Here is a 24,158-nt window from a genome sequence, read left to right on the forward strand (position 1 = left end):
AACATCCCACTTATACCAATGGACAGGTCACTCAAACAGAAAATAAATAAGGAAACACAAGCTTTAAATGACACAATAGACCACATAGATTTAATTGATATTTATAGACCATTCCACCCAAAAGTGGCAGAACACATTTTCTTCTCAAGTGCACATGGAACATTCTCCAGGATAGATCACATCTTGGGTCACAAATCAAGCCTCGGAAAATTTAAGGAAATTGAAATTGTATCCAGCATCTTTTCTGACCATAATGCTATGAGATTAGAAATCCATTACAGGGGGAAAAAACTGTAAAAAACACAAACACATGGAGGCTAAACAGTGCACTACTAAATAACCAAGAGATCACTGAAGAAATCAAAGAAGAAATTTAAAAATATATAGAAACAAATGATAACGAAAATACGATGACCCAAAACCTATGGGACACAGCAAAAGCAGTTCTATGAGGGAAGTTTATAGCAATTCAATCTCACCTCAAGAAATAAGAAAAATCTCAAGTAAACAATCTAACCCTACACTTAAAACAACTAGAGAAAGAAGAATAAAGAAAACCCAAAGTCAGTAGAAGGAAAGAAATCATAAATGTCAGAGCAGAAATAAATGAAACAGAAATGAAGAAATCAATAGGAAAGATCAATAGCACTAAAAGCTTATTCTTGGAGAAGATAAAAATTGATAAACCCTTAGCCAGACTCATCAAGAATAAAAGGGAGAGGACACAAATCAATAAAATTAGAAAGGAAAAAGGAGAAATCACAACTGACACGGCAGAAACACAAAGGATTGTAAGAGACTGCTACAAACAACTATAAGCCAAAAACATGCACAACCACAAGGAAATGGACAAATTCTTGAAAAGGTCCAATTTTCCAAAACTGAACCAGGAAGAATTAGAAAATATATACAGACCTATCAAAAGTAATGAAATTGAAACTGTAATTAAAAATCTTCCAACAAACAAAAGTGTAGGACCAGAAGGCTTCACAGGTAAATTCTATCAAACATTTAGAGAAGAGTTAACACTGATCCTTCTCAAATTCTTCCAAAAAACTGCAGAGGAAGGAACACTCTCAAGCTCATTTTAGGAGGCCACCATCACCCTGATATCAAAACCAGAGAAAGATATCACAAAACAAGAAAATTACAGGCCAATATCACTGATGAATATGGATGCAATATTCCTCAATAAAATACTAGCAAACAGAATCCAACAACACTTTAAATGGATCATACACCATGATCAAGCGGGATTTATCCCAGGGATGCAAGGATTCTTCAGCAAATGTAAATCAATCAATGTGATACACCACATTAACAAATTTAGGAATAAAAACCGTTTGATTATCTCAACAGATGAAGAAAAAGGTTTTGACAAAATTCAACACCCATTTGATAAAAGCTCTCCAGAAAATGAGCATAGAGGGAACCTACCTCAACATAATAAAGGCCATATATGACAAACCCACAGCCAACATCGTTCTCAATGGCGAAAAACTGAAACCATTTCTACTAAGATCAGGAATAAGACAAGGATGTCCACTCTCACCACTCTTATTCAACATAGTTTTGGATTTCCTGGCCACGGCAACCAGAGAAAAAAGAGAAATAAAATGAATACAAATTGGAAAAGAAGTAAAACTGTCACTCTTTGCAGATGACATGATACGATACAGAGAAAAGCCTAAGGATGCCACCAGAAAACTATTAGAACTAACCAATGAATTCAGTAAGGTTGCAGGATACAAAATCAATGCACAGAAATTTCTTGCATTACTATACACCAACGATGAAAAATCAGAACAAGAAATTAAGGAAACAGTCCCATTTACCATCGCACCAGAAAAAATAAAATACCTAGGAATAAACTTACCTAAGGAGGCAAAAGATCTGTACTCAGAAAACTATAAAACACTGATGAAAGAAATCAAAGATGATATAAACAGATGGAGAAATATACTATGCTCTTGGATTGGAAGAATCAATATTCTGAAAATGACTATACTACACAAAGCAATCTACAGATTCAATGCAATCCCTATCAAACTACCAATGGCATTCTTCACAGAATTAGAAGAAAAAATGTTACAATTCATATGGAAACACAAAAGACCCCGAAGAGCCAAAGCAATCTTGAGAAAGAAAAACAGAGTTGGAGGAATCAGGTTCCCTGACTTTAAACAATACCACAAAGCTACAGTAGTCAAGACAGTATGGTACTGGAACAAAAACAGAAATATAGATCAATGGTACAGGACAGAATGCCCAGAGAAAAACCCATGCACATATGGCCACCTAATTTACAAGAAAGAGGCAAGAACATATAATGGAGAAAAGAGAGCCACTTCAGTAAGTGGTGCTGGGAAAACTGGACAGCTACATGTAAAAGAATGATATTAGAACACTACCTAACACCATACACAAAAATAAACTCATAATGGATTAAAGACCTAAATTTAAGACCAGACACTATAAAACTCTTAGAGGAAAACATATGAAAAACACACTTTGACATAAACCACAACAAGATATTTTTTGACCCACCTCCTAGAGTAACAGAAATAAAAACAAAAATAAACAAATGGGACTTAATTGAACTTAAAAGCTTTTGCACGACAAAGGAAACCATAAGTAAGACAAAAAGACAACCCTCAGAATGGGAGAAAATAGTTGCAAAGGAAACAACAGACCAAGGATTAATCTACAAAATATACAAACAGCTCATGGAGCTCAATGTCAAAAAAAACAAAGAATCCAATTAAAAAATGGGCGGAAGACCTAACTAGATTCACCAAGGAAGACATACAGATGGCCAAGAGGTGCATAAAAAGATGCTCAACATCATTAATTATTAGAGAAATGCAAATCAAAAGCACAATGAGGTATCACCTCATAATGGTCAGTATGGCCATCATCAAAAAATCTACAAACAATAAATGCTGTAAGGGTTGTGGTGAAAAAGGGAACCCTCTTGCACTGTTGGTGGGAATGTAAATTGTTACAACCACTAAGGAAAACAGTATGGAGGTTCCTTAAAAAACCTAAAACAGAACTACCATATGACCCAGCAATCCCACTATTGGGCATATACCCTGAGAAAACCATAGTTCGGAAAGAGTCATGTACCACAGTGTTCATTGCAGCTCTATTTGCAATAGCCAGGACATGGAAGCAGCCTTCGTATCCATCGACAGATGAATGGATGGAGAGCATGTGGCACATGTATACAATGGAATATTACTCAGCTATAAAAAGAAATGAAATTGAGTTATGTGTAGTGAGGTGGATGGACCTAGAGTCTGTCATACAGAGTGAAGTAAGTCAGAAAGAGAAAAGCAAATACCATGTGCTAACACATATGTATGGAATCTTAAAAAAACAAAACAAAATGGTACTGATGAACCCAGTTGCAGGTCAGGAATAAAGAGGTAGACATAGAGAATGGACTTGAGGACACGGGGTGGGAGGAGGAAGCTGTGGCGAAATGAGAGTAGCATCGACATATATACACTACCGAATGTAAAATAGTTAGCTAGTGGGAAGCAGCAGCATAGCACAGGGAGATCAGCTCAGTGCTTTGCGATGACCTAGAGGGGTGGGATAGGGAGGATGGGAGGGAGGCTCAAGAGGGAGGGGATATGGGGACATGTGTAATCATATGGCTGATTCACTTTGGTATACAACAGAAACTAACACAGTATTGTGAAGCAATTATACTCCAATAAAGATAAAAAACAAACAAACAAACAACTAAGAGGGCAAAGAAGAGCTATGATTAGGACACTTCGGAGGTGCCCAGGTCTACCACCTGAGGACTCTTCCAGCTAACACCATGAATGTCTATAAAGACTTACCCAATCTTGTGGTCTAGTGTAAGGTACTCATTATCTAAAATCTTTCCATTTTGGGCCCACTGTAGTTCAGCATTTATACCTCTCCAAGGTATGGTAGACAGTTGCATATATCTACTATAGCAGTAGACTACAGTACATGTTTTTTTTTTTAATAATATATACATATATAGAAGGTTTAAAAAGGTTTATATATTTCTTTAACTTATATTCCTTAAGGGAAAACAATAGGTCTTCTAATTCTTTATAAACTGCTCTACACAAAATACAGTAAAGAATAGGACACAAAGAAATCGGTACATTTTCAATGTAATGACTTTCTTAAATCTTTACAGTAAGTTTAGGATTAACAGTTATAGTAAGTGTCCTCAATTCAACAAATATTTATTTTGTGCCAGCATTGGTGGGTGGCTCAGTAACTACTTGCTGACTCAACGTCATTTATTTGATGCTATAGGAGATACTCAAAGAAATGTAAGACATAATTCTTGTTTCAGAACACTTTTAATCTAGGGAAGAAACAAGATGTAAATACAGTAAGTACCCTACATACGAACGAGTTCCGTTCCGAGAGTGCATTTGTAAGTCCAATTTGTTCATAAGAACAACAAAGTTAGCCTAGCTACCCAACTAATACAATCAGCTATATAGTTCCAAACTGTAATAGGTTTATAATACTTTTCATACAAATAATACATAAAAAACAAACACAAAAAATAAAGAAAACATTTTTAATCTTAACAGTACAGTACCTTGAAAAGTACAGTAGTACAGTACAACAGCTGGCATACAAGGTCTGGCATCGAGTGAACAGGCAAGAAGAGTTACTGACTGGAGGAGGGAGAGGAGGTGGGAGACGGTAGAGCCGAAGGATCATCAGCAACAGGAGATGGAGGGTAAGCTGCAATTTCACTCATGCCTGACATTGACGGCACAGGTTCTGGTTCCTTGCTGGATGCAGTTCTATCTACTCTCTTGAAAAACCGATCCAGTGATGTCTGGGTAGTAGCTCTTTTTTTCTCATCGAAGATGACACGGTAGCACTGGATTGCATTATGAACGGCTGCTGCAACCTTCGTGTACCATTCTACGTTCGGGTCCTGTGCCTCAAAAACTAACAGTGCCTCCTCAAATAAAGAAAATCCTCTTGCCATTTCTTATGTCATGAATCTCTTCGGCTTTTCAGTTATTTCTTCTTCCTCTTGTCTCACTTCGTCCTTTCCCTGGGCCTCCAATTCCATCAGGTCTTCATGAGAAAGCTCCTCTTGTTGCACAGCAAGGAGTTCAGTGAAGTTGTCCTTTTGCAGATCTAGCTTGAAATAAAGATACTGTACTACTGTACTCTATACAGTACTGTACAGTAAAGTACACAAAAGCATAACCACTTGTAGAGGATGCACGCATGTGACAATGTATGCCAAACACATGAACTAACTTACGTGACTGGACATGCAAAGGCACGTTCACATCTTTGAAAGTTCTCAACCTGAAGGTTCATATGTAGGGGATTTACTGTATACGTGAAATGTAGTAAAGTGTATGGCTTTAGAATCAGACAGCTAGAGGTGAAATCCTAGCACTGCCATTTACTAGCTATATGATCTTCAGCAAGTTACTTAAGTGGTCTAAGACTCATTTTTCTCTTCTGTAAAATGATGATAATTATAAATTCTACTTCATAGGGTGGTTATAAAGACTACCTAATACAAGGTAATACCTATAAAGTGCTTACCACAGTGCTGGACATAAAATAAGCATTCAATCAATGTAAATTATCATCAACATAATATTAAGTAGTTATTAACACAATAATAGTTAAACAAAGTAGGCAGTTTTGAAGTGGGAAGAACTAACCTGGGCTAGTGTTACAAGTTTCATGTAATAACAGAATACAGAAATTTTTCTGCTATATTTGTTAAATAAAAATCTGACTAAAATATTTGGAATGTTTAGTAAAATAAGTAAAATGACATGAGCAAATTCCATGTATGATCTGTAGAGCTCACATGTCCACACTTCTACTAGTAATGAGAGTATGGATTTTTTTTTCAGTTCCAATTACTTAACAATAAATATTTCTACTTCACTTTTGCTTTCTTTACTTATCCATCATGGTTTTTGCCAATGAAAAATGCAACAGAATATGCTAAGTCCACTTTATTCTTCTGACTTATGTTAGGAAACACTTCTTCCCACTCCAGATGTGCCCTTCCACATGAAAAGAGCTCCCTCACTGTAACATTCTTGGCCTCTCTCCAGGGCTTTACTCATTACACCACAGAAGAGGTTTAATGCCTTCTCCAACTTTTAAATTTTGGAAGAATAAACTGAACACACTCACCAATGCTATTTAACTAGAAGGTTAAGTCTATTTAAGCCTGGAGTTCAGTTAAACAGCTTATTTTGCTCTTGCACTAAGCTATGTCCTCCTACCCAGTCTTTATCACAAATAAAAGTATAATTTTGACCCCCAGTTTGCCTTTATGTCTTATTTTATTTTCTCAATTTGTTCAGAACCCAAGTGAGGAAAAAGGTAGTATTATTGGGCTCCTTCAAATATCTCAACAAGTTATTCAAAATATTCAAAATAAAATATTTATTTAACGTCTATTATGTAGGATATCAAAGATATGACAATGAGTGAAATACTGTCCCTGCCAGCAAGTAAAAAGGCACTCTGTCTCACAGAACAATTTTCAGGAATGCATTATGCCACAAAAATAGCAATCATCAGTAATATCTCCTCAGATGAGAATCTAATATTTGGAATTATACACAGCAGATGCTTTTATTCTGCCCAATATCAGAGACAAAGACACTGAAGTTACAAGCTTTAACAGGCAGAGAGATAAATGATCATGTCCATATTAGTCTAATCAACCGTGGTATTTCTACTACATTTGGGGAATTTTGAAACCTTACTTGTCAGGATAAATGTCTTTTCCTTTGGTGACTAGAACCAAAGGCATGATCACAATCAACTTTAGTTAACAGATAGCATTTTATATGTGATGTTATTTAAGAGGTCAAAAACCAACTCAGAAGATAGCAATAACCAAACAAGCAAATACTAATTTTAAAAACATTGTCGGGTTTCCCTGGTGGCGCAGTGGTTGAGAATCCGCCTGCCAATGCAGGGGACACGGGTTCCAGCCCTGGTCCGGGAAGATCTCACATGCCGTGGAGCAACTAAGCCTGTGTGCCACAGCTACTGAGCCTGCGCCCTAGAGCCCATGAGCCACAACTACTGAGCCCATGTGCTGCAAGTACTGAAGCCCGTGCGCCTAGAGCCCGTGCTCTGCAACAAGAGAAGCCACTTCAATGAGAAGCCCGCACACCACAACGAAGGGTAGCCCCCCGATCACCACAACTAGAGAAAGCCCACGTGCAGCAATGAAGACCCAATGCAGCCAAAAATAAAAAAATAAAATAATAAATAAATTAAAAAAACAAAAAACAAAAACGTGTGTCTAAGCACAAATCCACAAGCATTCATCTGAGTCTCTTTGTTTTACAGACAATTCTGGTAAACTGGGTTATCTCATTTCCCAGTTAACAGCAGATTAGAAGGAGCAAATTGGAAATGGGGGTGTGAGAAACTAGAGAATGCTAGGGACACATTGATAGCAGGAAAAAAAGAAAAGAAAAAAAGACTTAAGAACTCTGTTAGATTATAAACTCCATGAAGGCAGAAATTGTGTTCATTGCTCTATGCTATATTCCCAGTGCCTGGCATAGTGCTAGAAATAAATGATGAATAATGGAATATTAAATAAACTACAAAAGCTAACATTTGGGATCTATATTTTTTGTAATGACAAATAGTTCTGTACAGTCTGCAGCAGACTCTGAGAACAAATCCAGATAAATAAAAACAGTAATGTTCTTAATAATGACACCAATATTTTTTTAAAAAGAGCTAATTGTGTTTAAAATGATCAGTTTACAAAGACAGAACGACAATATCCAAAATGGCAACAATAAAAAGAACATTGGTAAGCTTAAATTATCCAAAATATTAACTGATGAGAAATATCATATTTCTTAATTACACTGGATAAATGAATTAGTATAAAAATTTTGGCAATAAAAAAAACCCCACCTATTAATTCTCAGGCAAGACTGTAATTTTTAATAGTATTAACTTACTTGAAATGCCATATAAATACTAATGAGAAATAATAACAATCAGTACACATAGCAATACTATATTCGTTACTTACAAAGCAAATACAGCTAAACATAAGAGTATCTCAAAATAGGTAGGAAAAACTCACACACTCAGTTCACTATACACAGCATTCTGAAGTTTCTTCTCCCAACCTATTTTAAAAAAGGAATAAAATATACAAACATATTAGTTTTAAAAATAAACATACATTACAATTAAATTTATCTCACAAAAACTTTAACATCACATTCATTTGTGAAAGAACTTTATCAAACTTCCAGTTGCTGTGTAAAGTGTTATACTAAGGAATTATTTCTTATATATTTACCAATATCCCTTGGCTAACACTAAGTAGCAAAGTCATCAACATGATTTATTATTATAAAACTATGGCACCATTTTCTTAAGATGAGAAGAATATTTCCTTCTTCCACTGTTAAGGTACTCAATGAATGCCAAAATCTTTGGCTATTGCACTACCAGAGCTAAGAGAAATGTGCCAAGGGAAGGGCAAGAAACAGCCAGGCACTTGACAAAGATTACAAGTAATTCGTGACAATTAACTAGTCATTAAACTCCTAAACAAGAGAAGTAGATTATTATGAGGCACCATCAGTCAGATCAGTTCGCTTGGCTGCTAACTACTTGAACTTTTATGGGCAAGTAAACCACTTAATATCTCAGTTCCCATGTGCAAGGGATGCTAAACAGCTTGCTCTAAAAAAGTTGGGATTTTCTTCTGTTTTCTTTGAAAGGGTAGAAAAGAGGAGAGAAAAGAAACATAGGAGAGAAAAGAAGCAGAGAAGGAAAAAAGGCACAAATGAAAGGTAAAAGACAAGTTACTTAACTAGGGAGATTCTTAATACATTCAGGATGTATTTTGACCAGGAAGGTAAACAGTATTTAAAACTGATTAATGTAAAGCAGTCATTCCCACAGTGTTCCTGAATTTTTGCAGCATTTCTGCAGAAATATCTGAAAGTTCTAATTCTCCCCAAATAGAAACCTATCCAGCCACTGTTTCACAATTTTGGATGAGTAATTGGCTGTGGATACAGTATTCCCTCAAAATAAAGTGTTTCCTTATTTTGCCTTAAAGAATCAGAGAAGGAAAAAAAGCAATTTACAAACCTGATATTTTAAAGAATTCCTTAATATCTTCTTTTAGTGATTCAAGTTTAATCTCAGGTCTCTGAAGACTGGCCTATTTAGAAAGAAGAAGAAAAAGAAGAAAGGAAAAGACAGAGGTCAAATGTAAGTCATTTGGGATGATATTTAACGCTAATGAAAGTTTTAAAAAGGAATGTCCAAATGTGCACACTATCTAAAAAATCCCCTTTGAGGTCAGAGCATCTGAGTATCTGGAATAGCTCATAAGAGAGAAGACTTTTTCACCCACTCTTGAAATAGAGGACCTGTGATAATATACTATAGTCTACTTAAAATATTAAATCTTGCAGCTTATGAATAGTTAACATCTTCACCTAAGCATTTTATTTTTATGAACATTTAACATCTATTTTTCTAATAGGAAAAATACTCAGATTTTATAAATTCATTCTCTTAATATTATACTTAGCATATATAGCACCTATGTTCACCTAATAACCAAAAACTCTGTTGCGTCCATATAACTGGAGCTTTGAACAGTGTCATCTTTGGATCGCTGCTCTGTAAACCTGCATTTGTTGTACATATTTATGGAAAATACATAAAACTACTCACTCACAAATGCTTATTAGTGTCTCCTTCATCTTCAATTGCATGATTTCTATTCTACTGGTTTTTCACACTGTAATTTTTACCAAAAATACTAATTTCTCCAACTTATAATGGCTTCAGTTACCTTCAAAGTGTTTATTTTTCATCACCTAGCTCTATCAAATTCTAGAGGCATATTTTTTAAGAAGGTATTTCTATTAGGGTATCTCATAAGCATTTTAAATCTTAGAAATCGAAAACTGATCTTATCTTCCACTTACTGCCTTTCTCCTCTTCTATTTTTAATCCTCATCCATGAAATTACCATTCACCAAATCTTCCAACTCAGAAACTTTTGTTATTCTCAATTCTACTCTAATTCTTCTACGATTCAACCCCTTTCTGGGAAGATGGCATTGGTGGCAGTGAGCTTTTTTTTAATCTTCCTGATCTCCACATAAAAACAGACCAAGCAACTAGAGAGCAAAACCAAAATTCCATGGGAAACATTTACAACCAAACTTGGCGATCAGATATTCCTCACAAACCTAAAATATAAGCAGTTGTGGACAAACCAACAGCCACATGACCTGTATGGTATTAGCATCTACACAGGAAAAAGCAGAAGGGTATCTGATAGATATGAAAAGAGGAGAACCCCAAAATAGCCAGCAAATATTCACTGGAACATATGATGAGCTAATTTTAGAACAGGAGCTGACAATGGGAGGGGTTTTGTCTAATCCAACACAGCAGATGAGGTCTGAAGACACTGGTGCAGCCTAGCACCTATGAATTCTTGAAACTGGCCGGCCAGGGTCCCTTTCTCCCTTTCTGAGAAAAACTTGATAGAGTAATAAAAATTGAGGATGACAGGGAACCAACTTATTACCTTGAAAACTGATAAATAAATGAAAAGGCATTTATCTAGCCTGCCTTTCCTACAGGAACTGTACCACTTGGTAACCAAATAATAGATAAGGGGAAATGTCTCTTTATAAAAATATTCCAGCTAATAACCAAAACAGATATGATATAATTAGAATATCGCCATTTTGCAATCCCTAATCAATTCTAGGCATTGAGCAGAAACAGCTATTAACTTTGCAAAAAGACAACCAGCAATTATGTGCTTCTCAATGAAAGAAAACTCCAGTGCCAATAGTCGTGGTCACTGAGATGGCACCTGAGCCTGATCAAAGCCTCTGGGTCCAGCTGTCAACTTACACGTCATACAATCTGCACCATGAGTGTGTAATCAGAAAAATCCAGGTTGTGAGAAATCCTAAAGGTCAAATGGCCCAGTTCTCCAGCTGATCAATTGCAAGGGGGAAAAAAAGGAAGGAGAGAAAACCTGTAGATTTTAAAAGGCTTAAAAGGTATATCAAAGAATCTTTTTTTAGTTGGCAAGACTCAGAGCATCCAGGGGTATATATTTGGTTAATGAAACTATCAAGAAATGCAGTAATGTGATTACCATAAAAATCAGGTCCCCTGGGAGGGAGGGACTTGTGATTGGGGTGTGACAAATGGAGAGGTTTCTGGTGTGGCTGGCAACATTTCACTTTTTTACCAGGGTGGTTGTTTAAGGTTGTTCATCTTATAATAATTCATTACATTATAGATTTGTTTTGTGTAGCTTTTGTTTGTGTTTTACTTTACAACAAACAGGGCAAAAAAAGAAAAAAAGAAAAATACATCCCCCCAATGTATTCCTTCTCTCCACTCTAAAGTCCCACTTTATTAAGGCAACCTGATTTTTCTGTTTATAGGTCAAGGAGGAAGAAACATGGCCAGCTCCCCATCTGGTATGTGTACTTTCTTCTTTTTGTTTTTTAATTGGAGTACAGTTGATTTACAATGTTGTGTTAGTTTCAGGTGTACAACAAAGTGAATCAGTTATACATATACATATCTCCACTCTTTTTTAGATTCTTTTCCCACATAGGCCATTACAGAGTATTGAGTAGAGTTCCCTGTGCTATACAGTACATCCTTATTAGTTATTTATTTTATATATAGTAGTGCTGCCACCTTATTTAAGTTGCAACTACCCCCCACCTGGCATTTTCACACCACCTTACTCTACTTTTTCTTCTTTCTTAGCATTTATGCCTCTTAGTATACTGTATGATTTATTTACTACGTTTATTGGTATACTATCTCCCTATACTAGAAGTGGTAAGCTCGACCAGGGCAGATATCTTTTTCTGTCATTCCCCTTTGTATCCTAAGTGCCTAGAATAGTTATTTTCACATAGTAGATGCTCAATAAATGTTTATTGAATAAATGAACCAATTTCTCCCTTTTCCAATCCATATTCCAGCATTTTCTTCCTAAAACGTAAGCCTTTTTCAGCTGTGGATCTCCACAGCATACATAAGAAATCTAAACTTTTCAACAGGACACACTGGGACCTTCACAATGTAGACCAACTTATCTCTCCAAATTCATCAGCTGCTGCTCCACCAAGCCAACAACATCCTCTCTTTTTTCACACCTCCTCCCTGACACCCTACACTCTAGCCACAGTGAGCTATAATCACTGATACCCTAAACGTCAAATACTTTAGGGTTCCAGGCTTTTGTTCACATTGTTTCCTCAGATATAAGAGCTCCCTCAACACCTTGGCAAATACCTACTAGCTTCCACTTCCAGACATCCCTCAAATATCACCTCCTTTCCCAACTACCCCACCTGCTACCTGCAAAGATAGTACATGCTATTCCTCTGTGAGAGCACTTACCCAATTACACTGCAATTTTCAGCTCACCTATCTTTTTTTTTTTTTTTTGAGGCACGCGGGCCTCTCACCATTGTGGCCTCTCCCGTTGCGGAGCACAGGCTCCGGACGCGCAGGCCCAGCAGCCGTGGCTCACGGGCCCAGCCGCTCCGCGGAATGTGGGATCCTCCCAGACCGGGGCACGAACCCGTGTCCCCTGCATCGGCAGGCAGACACTCAACCACTGCGCCACCAGGGAAGCCCCCTATTTCTCTTTTTAACTCTTAAATTCAAAGGCCAGAAAACGTCTTCATTTCTGCATCCCAATTGTTACTTGTCATTAACTGTTGCTTGACAAAATTATATTGACCAAACCATGTTCTATTCTTTTCAACTAATTTCCCCTCAAATAAACAAGGAACTTTATAAAACTTATGTTTAACTGAAGAGACTGGTTTCCAGTCTGTAATTCCTAGGATTTTAAAAGCTGCAAAACCCTTCTTATTATTCAAGAGTATCAAGGCAAAAGGAAATAGGTTTTCTTTTTACTAAGTCTGTATTTGGAAATGACTCAGAAGTAGCAAAATTTAAAGAATTTCAAGAGAAAAAAATGATTATTCCTCCTAAGCATTTTCAATACTTCAAGTTGCTAGATCTCCTAGATATACGTTTTTTAAATATAAATTTATTTATTAATTTATTGGCTGTGTTGGTTCTTCGTTGCTGCGCGTGGGCTTTCTCTACTTGTGGCGAGCAGGGCCTACTCTTCGTTGTGGTGTGCGGGCTTCTCATTGCAGTGGCTTCTCTTGTTGCAGAGCACGGGCTGAAGGCACACGGGCTTCAGTAGCTGCAGCACGTGGGCTCAGTAGTTGTGGCCCACGGGCTCTAGAGCGCAGGTTCAATAGTTGTGGCCCACGGGCTTAGTTGCTCCGCAGCATGTGGGATCTTCCCAGACCAGAGCTCAAACCCGTGTCCCCTGCATTGGCAGGCGGATTCTTAACCACTGCGCCATCAGGGAAGTCCTCCTAGATATACTTTTTGATATCAAAGGCAAATCACAATTCATTAATCATCTAAGCTAATTATAAGAATCTTGAGAAATTTGAGACTCAGAAGCAGGACAGTCTCAGGAGGACAATGTGATAAGGCACAGCAATTCTCAAACATGTTTTAGCAGCATAATCCTTTTTTTCAAATGAAATCTGAACCCTATCGGAACCCAATTATATAAAACACATTGAAAGTGATATTACTAGACAATGAAAACAATGAGTCTTTTCTCATTGACTAAGGTATGACTAACATTAAAAAGGTACAGCTTGGGCTTCGCTGGTGGCGCAGTGGTTGAGAGTCCGCCTGCCGATGAAGGGGACATGGGTTCGTGCCCCGGTGCGGGGGGATCCCGCGTGCCGCGGAGCGGCTGGGCCCGTGAGCCATGGCCGCTGAGCCTGCGCGTCCGGAGCCTGTGCTCCGCAACGGGAGAGGCCACAACAGTGAGAAGCCCGTGTACCGCAAAAAAAAAAAAAAAAAAAAAAAACGGTACAGATTTATTCTGCTATGTTCTCAATACCTAATTTATTTTTGTATTTTGTTTTATTTGCTCAATAAAAAAAAAGATCCTTATTCAAAGAGATAGGTGTTTACATTGTTAACAGCCCTCCTGGCAATCTCAGCACACTCCCAAACAAACTGCTGCAGGAAATCAAAAGAGAAGTAGGCAGCTGGAATTTTTTATTTTGAAGACAAATCACTAAAAGTATTTATCACAAATACAAAAATCAGAAAAGGGCTTCTGATACCTAGAACTGCTGAAACTATGCATCCCATAGTATTACTACCATGTGACGTGTTCTCACATCAGATGTTGTCCCATATCTCAGCAGTGCACCAGGATGGGGGCTCGTGTTGAGCAGATGCACCTTCACTTGGCCTGGCCCATGCCTGTCACTGTATACCCCCGGCAGTACTGCCTCCCTTGTACAATGTACCATGAGTGGACGTGTGCAAGCCCAAATATTTGGAAAGACCAGTGCAGATTTACATCCTTCCTCACCAATGACACATTTCTAAGTGTCCAAACAAACATATGAAGAGATGAAAGAAACAGGGTTTTGGTTTTTCTTCCTCTAGGATCTATGCAGAAACAAGTTAATGTGAAATCACAATAGTGGATTATGGAGTACTTGATATAACAATGCATTTGAAAGAGTGTTGTTTCTTAATATAATGATTAACTTAAGTATTTTTAAGTGAATAGAATGTTTTCAGAATCCTTGGATATAACAGAGCATAGTTCTAAAACCACTTGGGGGGCTTCCCTGGTGGCGCAGTGGTTGAGAATCTGCCTGCCGATGCAGGGGACACGGGTTCGAGCCCTGGTCTGGGAAGATCCCACATGCCATGGAGCAACTAGGCCCATGTGCCACAACTACTGAGCCTGCACGTCTGGAGCTTGTGCTCCGCAACAAGAGAGGCCGCGACAGTGAGAGGCGCGCGCACCGCGATGAAGAGTGGCCCCCGCTCGTTGCAACTAGAGAAAGCCCTCGCACAGAAACGAACACCCAACACAGCAAAAATAAATAAATTAATTAATTAAAAAAAAACACCACTTGGGACTAAATGAGAGTGAGATTTTGCGGGACTAGATGAGAGTGAGATTTGGCATCAGAGGACCTGCAAACATCTCTCAGCCTTTTTTGTTACCTTGGTCCAGTCAGTTAACCTCTCTGTCTCAATTTTCTTCTTTATTTAATGAGGAATATAATACCTGAGCTAGGTTATCAGGAGACTCAACCAGAAAATCTGTCAAAGTTATTTTTAGGCTGGGAAGTCCAATATAGGTTAAAATTGTGTTATAAGATGTGCCCAGATGGCAGTAGACTAAATGTAGAAGATTGGCAGGGAAGGATGGACTGGAGGTAGAGGTTTTTAAAATATCTATAACAAAAGTTAAGCCTTCTTTTAAACAAAACTTCTTTTACCTCACTAAAAGAACTGGTAAAAAATATGTTCAAAATCTAATTAGCAAGAGAGTGTACAGTACATTCCTAGCCATGGCCCTGCATACAATTTACCAATTTACTTATGTTGATATTTCTGACATCCTCCACCATTCTGTGTTCTAAAAACACCTGGCCATCTCCACTCCAAGCCCAAATCCACCAGCACACCCACATTCGCACACATGCACACACACACATCCAGTTTCATTCTACTTCCACCAGAACAGGCTTAATCCAAAGCATTGCTCACTGGCAATCTTAAATTTCTAAAATTGATGAGTAAAGGAAATTGGAGAAGCAAAGTGGTTGAAGTTGTGGCGGGGTCAAAAAAGCCAGGAGATAAACTGAGGCTAAATACTCATGAAGTACAAACCAAGGCAGAGGAAGGTTTACAAAATGGGTTCCAAAAACCCTCTGATTCTCTCTAAAGATGTCCCATCCCTCTCCACTTCTCATGATGCCACTGTGCCAACCCTGGGCTTCATCTTTCTGTGCCTGAAGAATCACAGAATTTCAGGGTTAGAAGGGACTATAGAGTTCTTCTAGGTCGACTAACCATTAATGACTGATTCTCCTCTCCAAGGGATTTTCTAGCTTAGAAACTCTCACTTAGAAACTCTAAGCTAGTTTTCCCCACCTTTAGTCAATTCCATCTTTGAACTATTCTGTTAGAAAATCCTTTATTATGAACTAAAATTGATTCCCCTTAACATCTGCCACCACCATGTGTGCCCCCCCACCCACCCCAAGGTCACAGAAAATATGCTGAATCACTTTTCTGTGAGAGATCTTCAAATATTTGAATTTAACTACTGTGTCTTCCCTGAAAGCTTCTCAAGGTCACATACATTTCTAGGTTCTCCAAGATCTCTTCATATGACAGATTCTCCTTACCACCCTTGGCCATCCTTGTCTGAGCAAAGTCCAGTCCAACTTCAGATTCAACGGAGAATTAAAATCTTTACAGACAAGCAAAAGCTAAGAGAATTCAGAACCACCAAACCAACTTTATAATAAATGCTAAATGAACTTCTCTAGGCAGGAAACACAAGAGAAGGAAAACACCTACAATAAAAAACCCAAAACAATTAAGAAAATGGTAACAGGAACATACATATTAATAATTACTTTAAATGTAAATGGATTAAATGCTCCAACCAAAAGACATAGACTGGCTGAATGGATAAAAAAGCAAGACCCATATATATGCTGTCTACAAGAGACCCACTTCAGACCTAGGGATACATACAGACTGAAAGTGAGGGGATGGAAAAGATATTACACACAAAAGGAAATCAAAAGAAAGCTGGAGTCACAATGCTCATATCAGACAAAATAGACTTTAACATAAAGACTATGACAAGAGACCAAGAAGGACACTACATAATGATCAAGGGATCAATCCAAGAAGAAGACATAACAATTGTAAATATTTATGCAACCAACACAGGAGCACCTCAATATATAAGGCAAATGCTAACAGCCATAAAAGGGGAAATCCACAGTAACACAATCATAGTAGGGGACGTTAACAGCCCACTTTCACCAATGGACAGATCATCCAAAATGCAAATAAATAAGGAATCACAAGCTTTACATGACACATTAAAAAGGATGCACTTAATTGATATTTGTAGGACATTCCATCCCCAAACAACAGAATACACATTCTTCTCAAGTGCTCATGGAAGATTCCCCAGTATAGATCATATCTTGGGTCACAAATCAAGCCTTGGCAAATTTAAGAAAATTGAAATCATATCAAGTATCTTTTCCAACCACAAAACTACGAGACTACATATCAATTACAGGGAAAACACTGTAAAAAATACAAACACATGGAGGCTAAACAATAAGCTACTAAATAATCAAGAGATCACTGAAGAAATCAAAGAGGAAATCAAAACATACCTAGAAACAAATGACAATGAAAACACGATGACCCAAAACCCATGGGATGCAGCAAAAACTGTTCTAAGAGGGAAGTTTATAGCAATACAATCCTATCTCAAGAAACAAGAAACATCTCAAATAAACCACCTAATCTTACACCTAAAGCAATCAGAGAAAGAAGAACAAAAAGACCCCAAAGTTAGCAGAAGGAAAGAAATCATAAAGATTGATGAGAAATCAATGAAAAAGAAATGAAGGAAACAATAGCAAAGATCAAAAAACTAAAAGCTGGTTCTTTGAGAAGATAAACAAAATTGATAAACCATTAGCCAGACTCATTAAGAAAAAAAGAGAGAAGACTCAAATCAACAAAATTAGAAATGAAAAATGAGAAGTAACAAATGACACTGCAGAAATAAAAAGGATCATGAGAGATTACTACAAGCAGCTATATGTCAATAAAATGGACAACCTGGAAGAAATGGACAAATTCTTAGAAAAGCACAACCTTCTGAGACTGAACCAGGAAGAAATAGAAAATATAAACAGACCAATCACAAGCACTGGAAGTGAAACTGTGATTAAAAAGCATCCAACAAACAAAAGCCCAGGATCAGATGGATTCACTGGTGAATTGTATCAAACATTTAGAGAAGAGCTAACGCCTATCACTCTCAAACTCTTCCAAAATATAGCAGAGGGAGGAACATTCCCAAACTCATTCTTTGAGACCACCATCACTCTGATACCAAAACCAGACAAAGATGTTACAAAAAAAGAAAACTACAGGCCAATATCACTGATGAACATAGATGTAAAAATCCTCAACAAAGTACTAGCAAAAGAATCCAGCAGCACATTAAAAGGATCATACACCATGATCAAGTGGGGTTTTTCCCAAGAATGCAAGGATTCTTCAATTTACTCAAATCAATCAATGTGATACACCATGTTAACAACTGAAGGATAAAAACCATATGATTATCTCAATAGATGCAGAAAAAGCTTTTGAAAAAATTCAACACCCATTTATGATAAAAACTCTCCAGAAAGTAGGCATGGAAGGAACTTACCTCAACATAATAAAGGCCATATATGACAAGCCCACAGCTAACATCATTCTCAATGGTGAAAAAGTGAAACCATTTCCACTAAGATCAGGAACAATACAAGGTTGCCCATTCTCACTGCATTTATTCAACATAGTTTTGGAAGTTTTAGCCACAGCAATCAGAGAACAAAAAGAAATGAAAGGAATCCAAATCAGAAAAGAAGAAGTAACACTGTCACTGTGTGCAGATGACATGATCCTATACATAGAGAATCCTAAAGATGCTACCAGAAAACTACCAGAGTTACTCAATGAATGTGGTAAAGTAGTAGGATACAAAATTAATGCACAGAAATTTCTTGCATTCCTGTACACTAATAATGAAAAATCCAAAAGAGAAATTAAGGAAACACTCCCATTTACCATTGCAACAAAAAGAATAAAATACCTAGGAATAAACCTATCTAAAGAGACCAAAGACTTGTATGAAGAAAACTATAACACACTGATGAAAGAAATTAAAGATGATACAAACAGATGGAGAGATATACCATGTTCTTGGACTGGAAGAATTAACATTGTGAAAATGACTATACTACACAAAGCAATCTAAAGATTCAATGCGATACCTGTCAAACTACCAGTGGCATTTTTCACAGAACTAGAGCAAAAAATTTCACAATTTGTATGGAAACACAAAGACCCCAAATAGCCAAAGGAATCTTGAGAAAGAAAAACAGAGCTGGAGGATCAGGCTCCGACTTCAAACTATACTACAAAGCTATAGTAATCAAGACAGTATGGTACTTGCACAAAAACAGAAATACAGATCAATGGAACAGGATAGAAAGCCCAGAGATAAACCCATGCACATATGGTCACCTTATCTTTGATAAAGGAGGCAAGAATATACAATGGAGAAAAGACAGCCTCTTCAATAAGTGGTGCTAGGAAAACTGGACAGCTACATATGAAAGAATGAAATTAGAACACTCCCTAACACCATACACAAAAATAAACTCAAAATGGATTAAAGACCTAAATGTAAGGCCAGACACTATCAAACTCTTAGAGGAAAACATAGGCAGAACACTGTATGACATAAATCACAGCAAGATCCTTTTTGACCCACCTCCTAGAGAAACAGAAATAAAAACAAACAAATGGGGCCTAATGAAACTTAAAAGCTTTGGCACAGCAAAAGAAACCATAAACAAGATGAAAAGACAACCCTCAGAATGGGAGAAAATATTTGCAAATGAAGCAAATGACAAAGGATTAATCTCCAAAATATACAAGCAGCTCATGCAGCTCAATATCAAAAAAACAAACAATCCAATCCAAAAATGGGCAGAAGACCTAAATAGACATTTCTCCAAAGAAGATATACAGATTTGCAACAAACACATGAAAAGATGCTGAACATCACTAATCATTAGAGAAACGCAAATCAAAACTACAATGAGGTATCACCTCACACCAGTCAGAATGGCCATCATCAAAAAATCTACAAACAATACATGCTGTAGCGGGTGTGGAGAAAAAGGAACCCTCTTGCACTGTTGGTGGGAATGTAAAGTGATACAGCCACTACGGAGAACAGTATGGAGGTTCCTTAAAAATCCAAAAATAGAACTACCATATGACCCAGCAATCCCACTACTGGGCATATACCCTGAGACAACCATAATTCAAAATGAGTCATGTACCACAATGTTCATTGCAGCACTATTTACAATAGCCAGGACGTGGAAGCAACCTAAGTGTCGGTCAACAGATGAATGGATAAAGAAGATGTGGCACATATATACAATGGAATACTACTCAGCCATAAAAAGAAACAAAATTGAGTTATTTGTAGTGAGGTGGATGGACCTAGAGTCTGTCATACAGAGTGAAGTAAGTCAGAAAGAGAAAAATAAATACCATATGCTAACACATATATATATGAAATCTAGAAAAAATAAGTGGTTCTGAAGAACCTAGGGGCAGGACAGGAATAAAGATGCAGATGTAGAGAATGGACTTGAGGAGACAGGGAGGGGGAAGGGTAAGCTGAGACGAAGTGAGAGAGTGACATTGACATATATACACTGACAAATGTAAAACAGATAGCTAGTGGGAAGCAGCGCACAGCACAGGGAGATCAGATTGGTGCTTTGTGACCAACTAGAGGGGTGGGATAGGGAGGGTGAGAGGGAGGTGCCAGAGGGAGGGGATATGGGGATACATATATACGTAGAGCTGATTCACTTTGTTATACAGCAGCAACTAACACAACAATGTAAAGCAATTATACTCCAATAAAGTTGTTAAAAAAATAAAAATTACTGAGGATCCAAGATTACTTTTGTTTATGTGGATTAGATCTACTGATATTTACAGTAATAGAGACTAATACAGAAAAATGAAACCTATTTGTTTATTAGTATGGAAGTTTTTCAAAAAATTAAAAATTGAATTTCCATATGGTCCAAGAATTCCAAATCTACATGTATACTCAAAAGAACTGAAAGCAGGGACTTGAACAGATATTTGTACACTCATGCTCAAAGCAGCATTATTCATAACAGTTAAAATGTGGACACAACCCAAGTGTCCACAGATAAATGAATGGATAAAGAAAATGTTGTATATATAATGGAATACTATTCAGCCTTAAAAAAGGAAGACAATTCTGACGCATCTACAACACGGATAAACCTTGAGGACATTATGCTAAGCAAAATAAGCCAGTCAGAAAAAGAGAAATGCTGTATGATTCCATTTATATGAGCTATTTAGAACAGTCAAATTCACAGAGACAGAAAGTAAAATGGTAGTAGCCAGGGACTGTGAGGAGGAAGGAATGGGAAGTTAGTGCTTAACGGGTACAGAGTTTCAGTTTGGGATGATGAAAAAGTTCTGGAGATGGATGGTGAAAAGGGTTGCACAGTAATGTGAATGTACTTAATGCCACTGAACCGTACAGTTAAAAATGGTTAAAATCTAAATTTTGTGTTTGTTTTACCACAATAAAAATATTTGTTGGGACTCCCCTGGTGGTCCAGTAGTTAAGACTCCACACTACCAATGTAGGGGGTCTGGGTTCAATCCCTGGTCAGGGAACTAAGATCCCACATACCCCAACTAAGCCCATGCACTGCAACTAGAGAAGCCCGCGCACCACAACAAAGAGACCACACAGCCAAAAAAAAAATTTGTCAATTCATCTTAAAATAACAATGTAAATCCATTGTATATTAACCTAAATATTTTTATTTAAAAGAACTGTATTTTCAGAAACAAGAATTAGTGAGAAAGAGGCACTGTTTTACATTTTTGCAAATGTCTTTGATGTTTGGATAGTAAAAGACAACTGGAGTCTTCAATCTGCTGTGATACTTCATCTATGGCACTATGTTGTCTTGATTGATGTATATGAAAGTCAGTGTCACAGATATGCAATTGGAAAAGAGAAGGATATTTTAATATCCTTTTCAGATACTGTGGATATTCTCCTTTGCTAGTACACTAAATTTGACAAGTAGTAGTTTCCTAAAGATTAGTTGCAATGTGGAATCTGAACATCAATAAACTTTTCATACTTTATTAGAAAAACATGTAGCAATCTGCCTTGCACTTTGAATCAATCTTCTACCTACACATGATTTTGTAACATTATGTACTGATCATTTCAAATGTATTAACTAAGTGATGCAGTGGACACATTTCATTAAACAATATAAAAAAGTAACATTTGTTAATATCAACATCAATATCATCAGAAAAGTCTTTAAGTATTATGTAGCCATCAAAGTCACAGTAATAATACAAGTTTTCCAGAATCTAGAATCTGATTTTTATTTAAAGCTTGGATTTTATCACTGGCAACACATAACAGTTTTCCTTGAAGTGATAGGCTCACTTTGCTCATTTTTAAAGAAAATATCTTCCAAATATCCAAGTCTGAATAACAGTTTTTCAATAGTTTACTCTTATAAGTAAAGATGTTTCATTAAAAAAAAAAAGCAGTTCAGCTTGTACCTCAGTTAATTAGTTAATCACTAGAGTGGTTTTCCTCTAGATAATCATCTTATTTCAATATACAGCAGTAGTGCCTTATGCATAATTTCCATTTCCTCAAACAGGATATTTAAAAAATGTGTATTCAAGAAATGAGATTTAATAAAATAATTGTTTACTGTTTGATCAAGCACACTAAAATTAAACTTTTTTTTTTTAACTGTGAATGTTTATCAGTGAAGAATACAATGACTACTAGTACAGTTTGGTACTAGTTCCCCGATTTAAACCCATCACCATTGCTTTTGTACCATCAGTGCAAATGTCAGCACAGTGAATATTTTTTAAAAAGGCCTTTAGGGCTTCCCTGGTGGCGCAGTGGTTGAGAGTCCGCCTGCCGATGCAGGGGACACGGGTTCGTGCCCCTATCCCGGAAGATCCCACATGCCGCGGAGCGGCTGGGCCCGCGAGCCATGGCCACGGAGCCTGTGTGTCCAGAGCCTGTGCTCTGCAACGGGAGAGGCCACAGCAGTGAGAGGCCCGCGTACAGCAAAAAAAAAAAAAAAAAAAAAAAGGCCTTTGTATTTTACAATATAGTTTTGACCTGGAAGGGTCTTAGGGACCACCATGGGTCCACAGACCATACTTTGAGAACCACTGCACTGGACTATAGGTTTCTAGAGGACTTGTCTTTCATCTCTATACCAAAACAATACTTATCACATAGTAAGTACTTCATAAACATGTTTTCAATGAATGCATTACACTAAAGATTCCTTAGGCCTACACCTGCAAAACCCCATGGAACGGGAATTCCCTGGTGGTCCAGGGGTTAGGACTTGGCACTTTCACTGCTGTGGCCCAGGTTCAACTCCTTGTTGGGGAACTAAGATCCCACAAGCTGCGTGGCACAGCAAAAAACAACAACAACAATAACAAAACCAAACAGGAGGAAAAAAAGGTTACAAATAAAAGTGCATAAAACAAAATGATGGGGAACATGATGAATAAGACATTGTCCTTGTATTTGGAATTTTTAGTCCAGAAAGGAAGATAGCTATAAGAAAATATGTTACAACAGAGGTATCATCCATAGAGAAAGGAACAATTAACTCTAATTGAAGAAACTGGAAAAGGGGAGCAAAGGCGTAGAGGTTGAGAGGACAGACTGAGCAGAGGCATGGGAATGTTCTTGTGCACCATCAGTTTGTAGAAGAGTCAAAGTTCCAATAGAACGTAGGAAAAAATAAAGTGGAGGATGAAGGGGGAACACTCTCTGCATTCCTATCTATCCTGCTCACCAGTGCCTAACTAGTGTCCCAAAAAGCCACCTTTATGTCTTCACCCTCCTCAAAATACCTCAATGACAACTTCACTGCCTATAAAATAAAGACAAACCCATTCTGGCATTTAAATACCTCTAAAAATCTTGTCCCACCCAATTTATATAATCTCATCTCTCTAGAAGTACCCTACAACAGAAACATTCTGCTTAGCCTTCTCACTGTTCCTACATTGGGAATTCACTCCCATCTTCTCACCTTGAGTGCCATCCAAGGCTTCTCCAATCCCAGGGGTCTCCTGTCTCCTTTTAGTATAGTTATACCCTAGTATATGCCAATTCATTTGCATTCTTATTTCAATATTTAACTGAACACGTCCTACGTGCCAGTTCCTCAGTATAAAAAGAAAACCAACACATAGTCCTCCCTCACTCTTGTGGAACTCAAAACGTATTTAGTGAGGTAAACAAAAAG

The 24,158-nt window shown here is 37.3% G+C and overlaps 1 protein-coding gene across 3 annotated transcripts in view; it reads right to left on the reverse strand.

Annotated features, from left to right (window-relative positions):
• TBC1D19 (TBC1 domain family member 19) overlaps nucleotides 1–24,158 on the reverse strand; it is a 159,659-nt gene that overhangs the window by 117,705 nt on the left and 17,796 nt on the right. For 2 of the 3 annotated variants that reach the window (XM_081246683.1, XM_081246682.1), the window contains exons 2-3: nucleotides 9,157–9,229; nucleotides 8,132–8,177 (exon numbers count right to left, since the gene is read on the reverse strand). In XM_081246683.1, coding sequence (XP_081102809.1) covers nucleotides 8,132–8,177; nucleotides 9,157–9,229 — 119 coding nt within the window. Of the gene's footprint in view, nucleotides 1–4,606; nucleotides 5,101–8,131; nucleotides 8,178–9,156; nucleotides 9,230–24,158 lie in introns of those variants that run through there. The other variant, XM_081246684.1, reaches the window with a different exon arrangement.

The sequence above is a fragment of the Mesoplodon bidens genome, assembly GCF_964165515.1.
Source record: "Mesoplodon bidens genome assembly, chromosome: 1".
NCBI classification, from domain to species: domain Eukaryota; kingdom Metazoa; phylum Chordata; class Mammalia; order Artiodactyla; family Ziphiidae; genus Mesoplodon; species Mesoplodon bidens.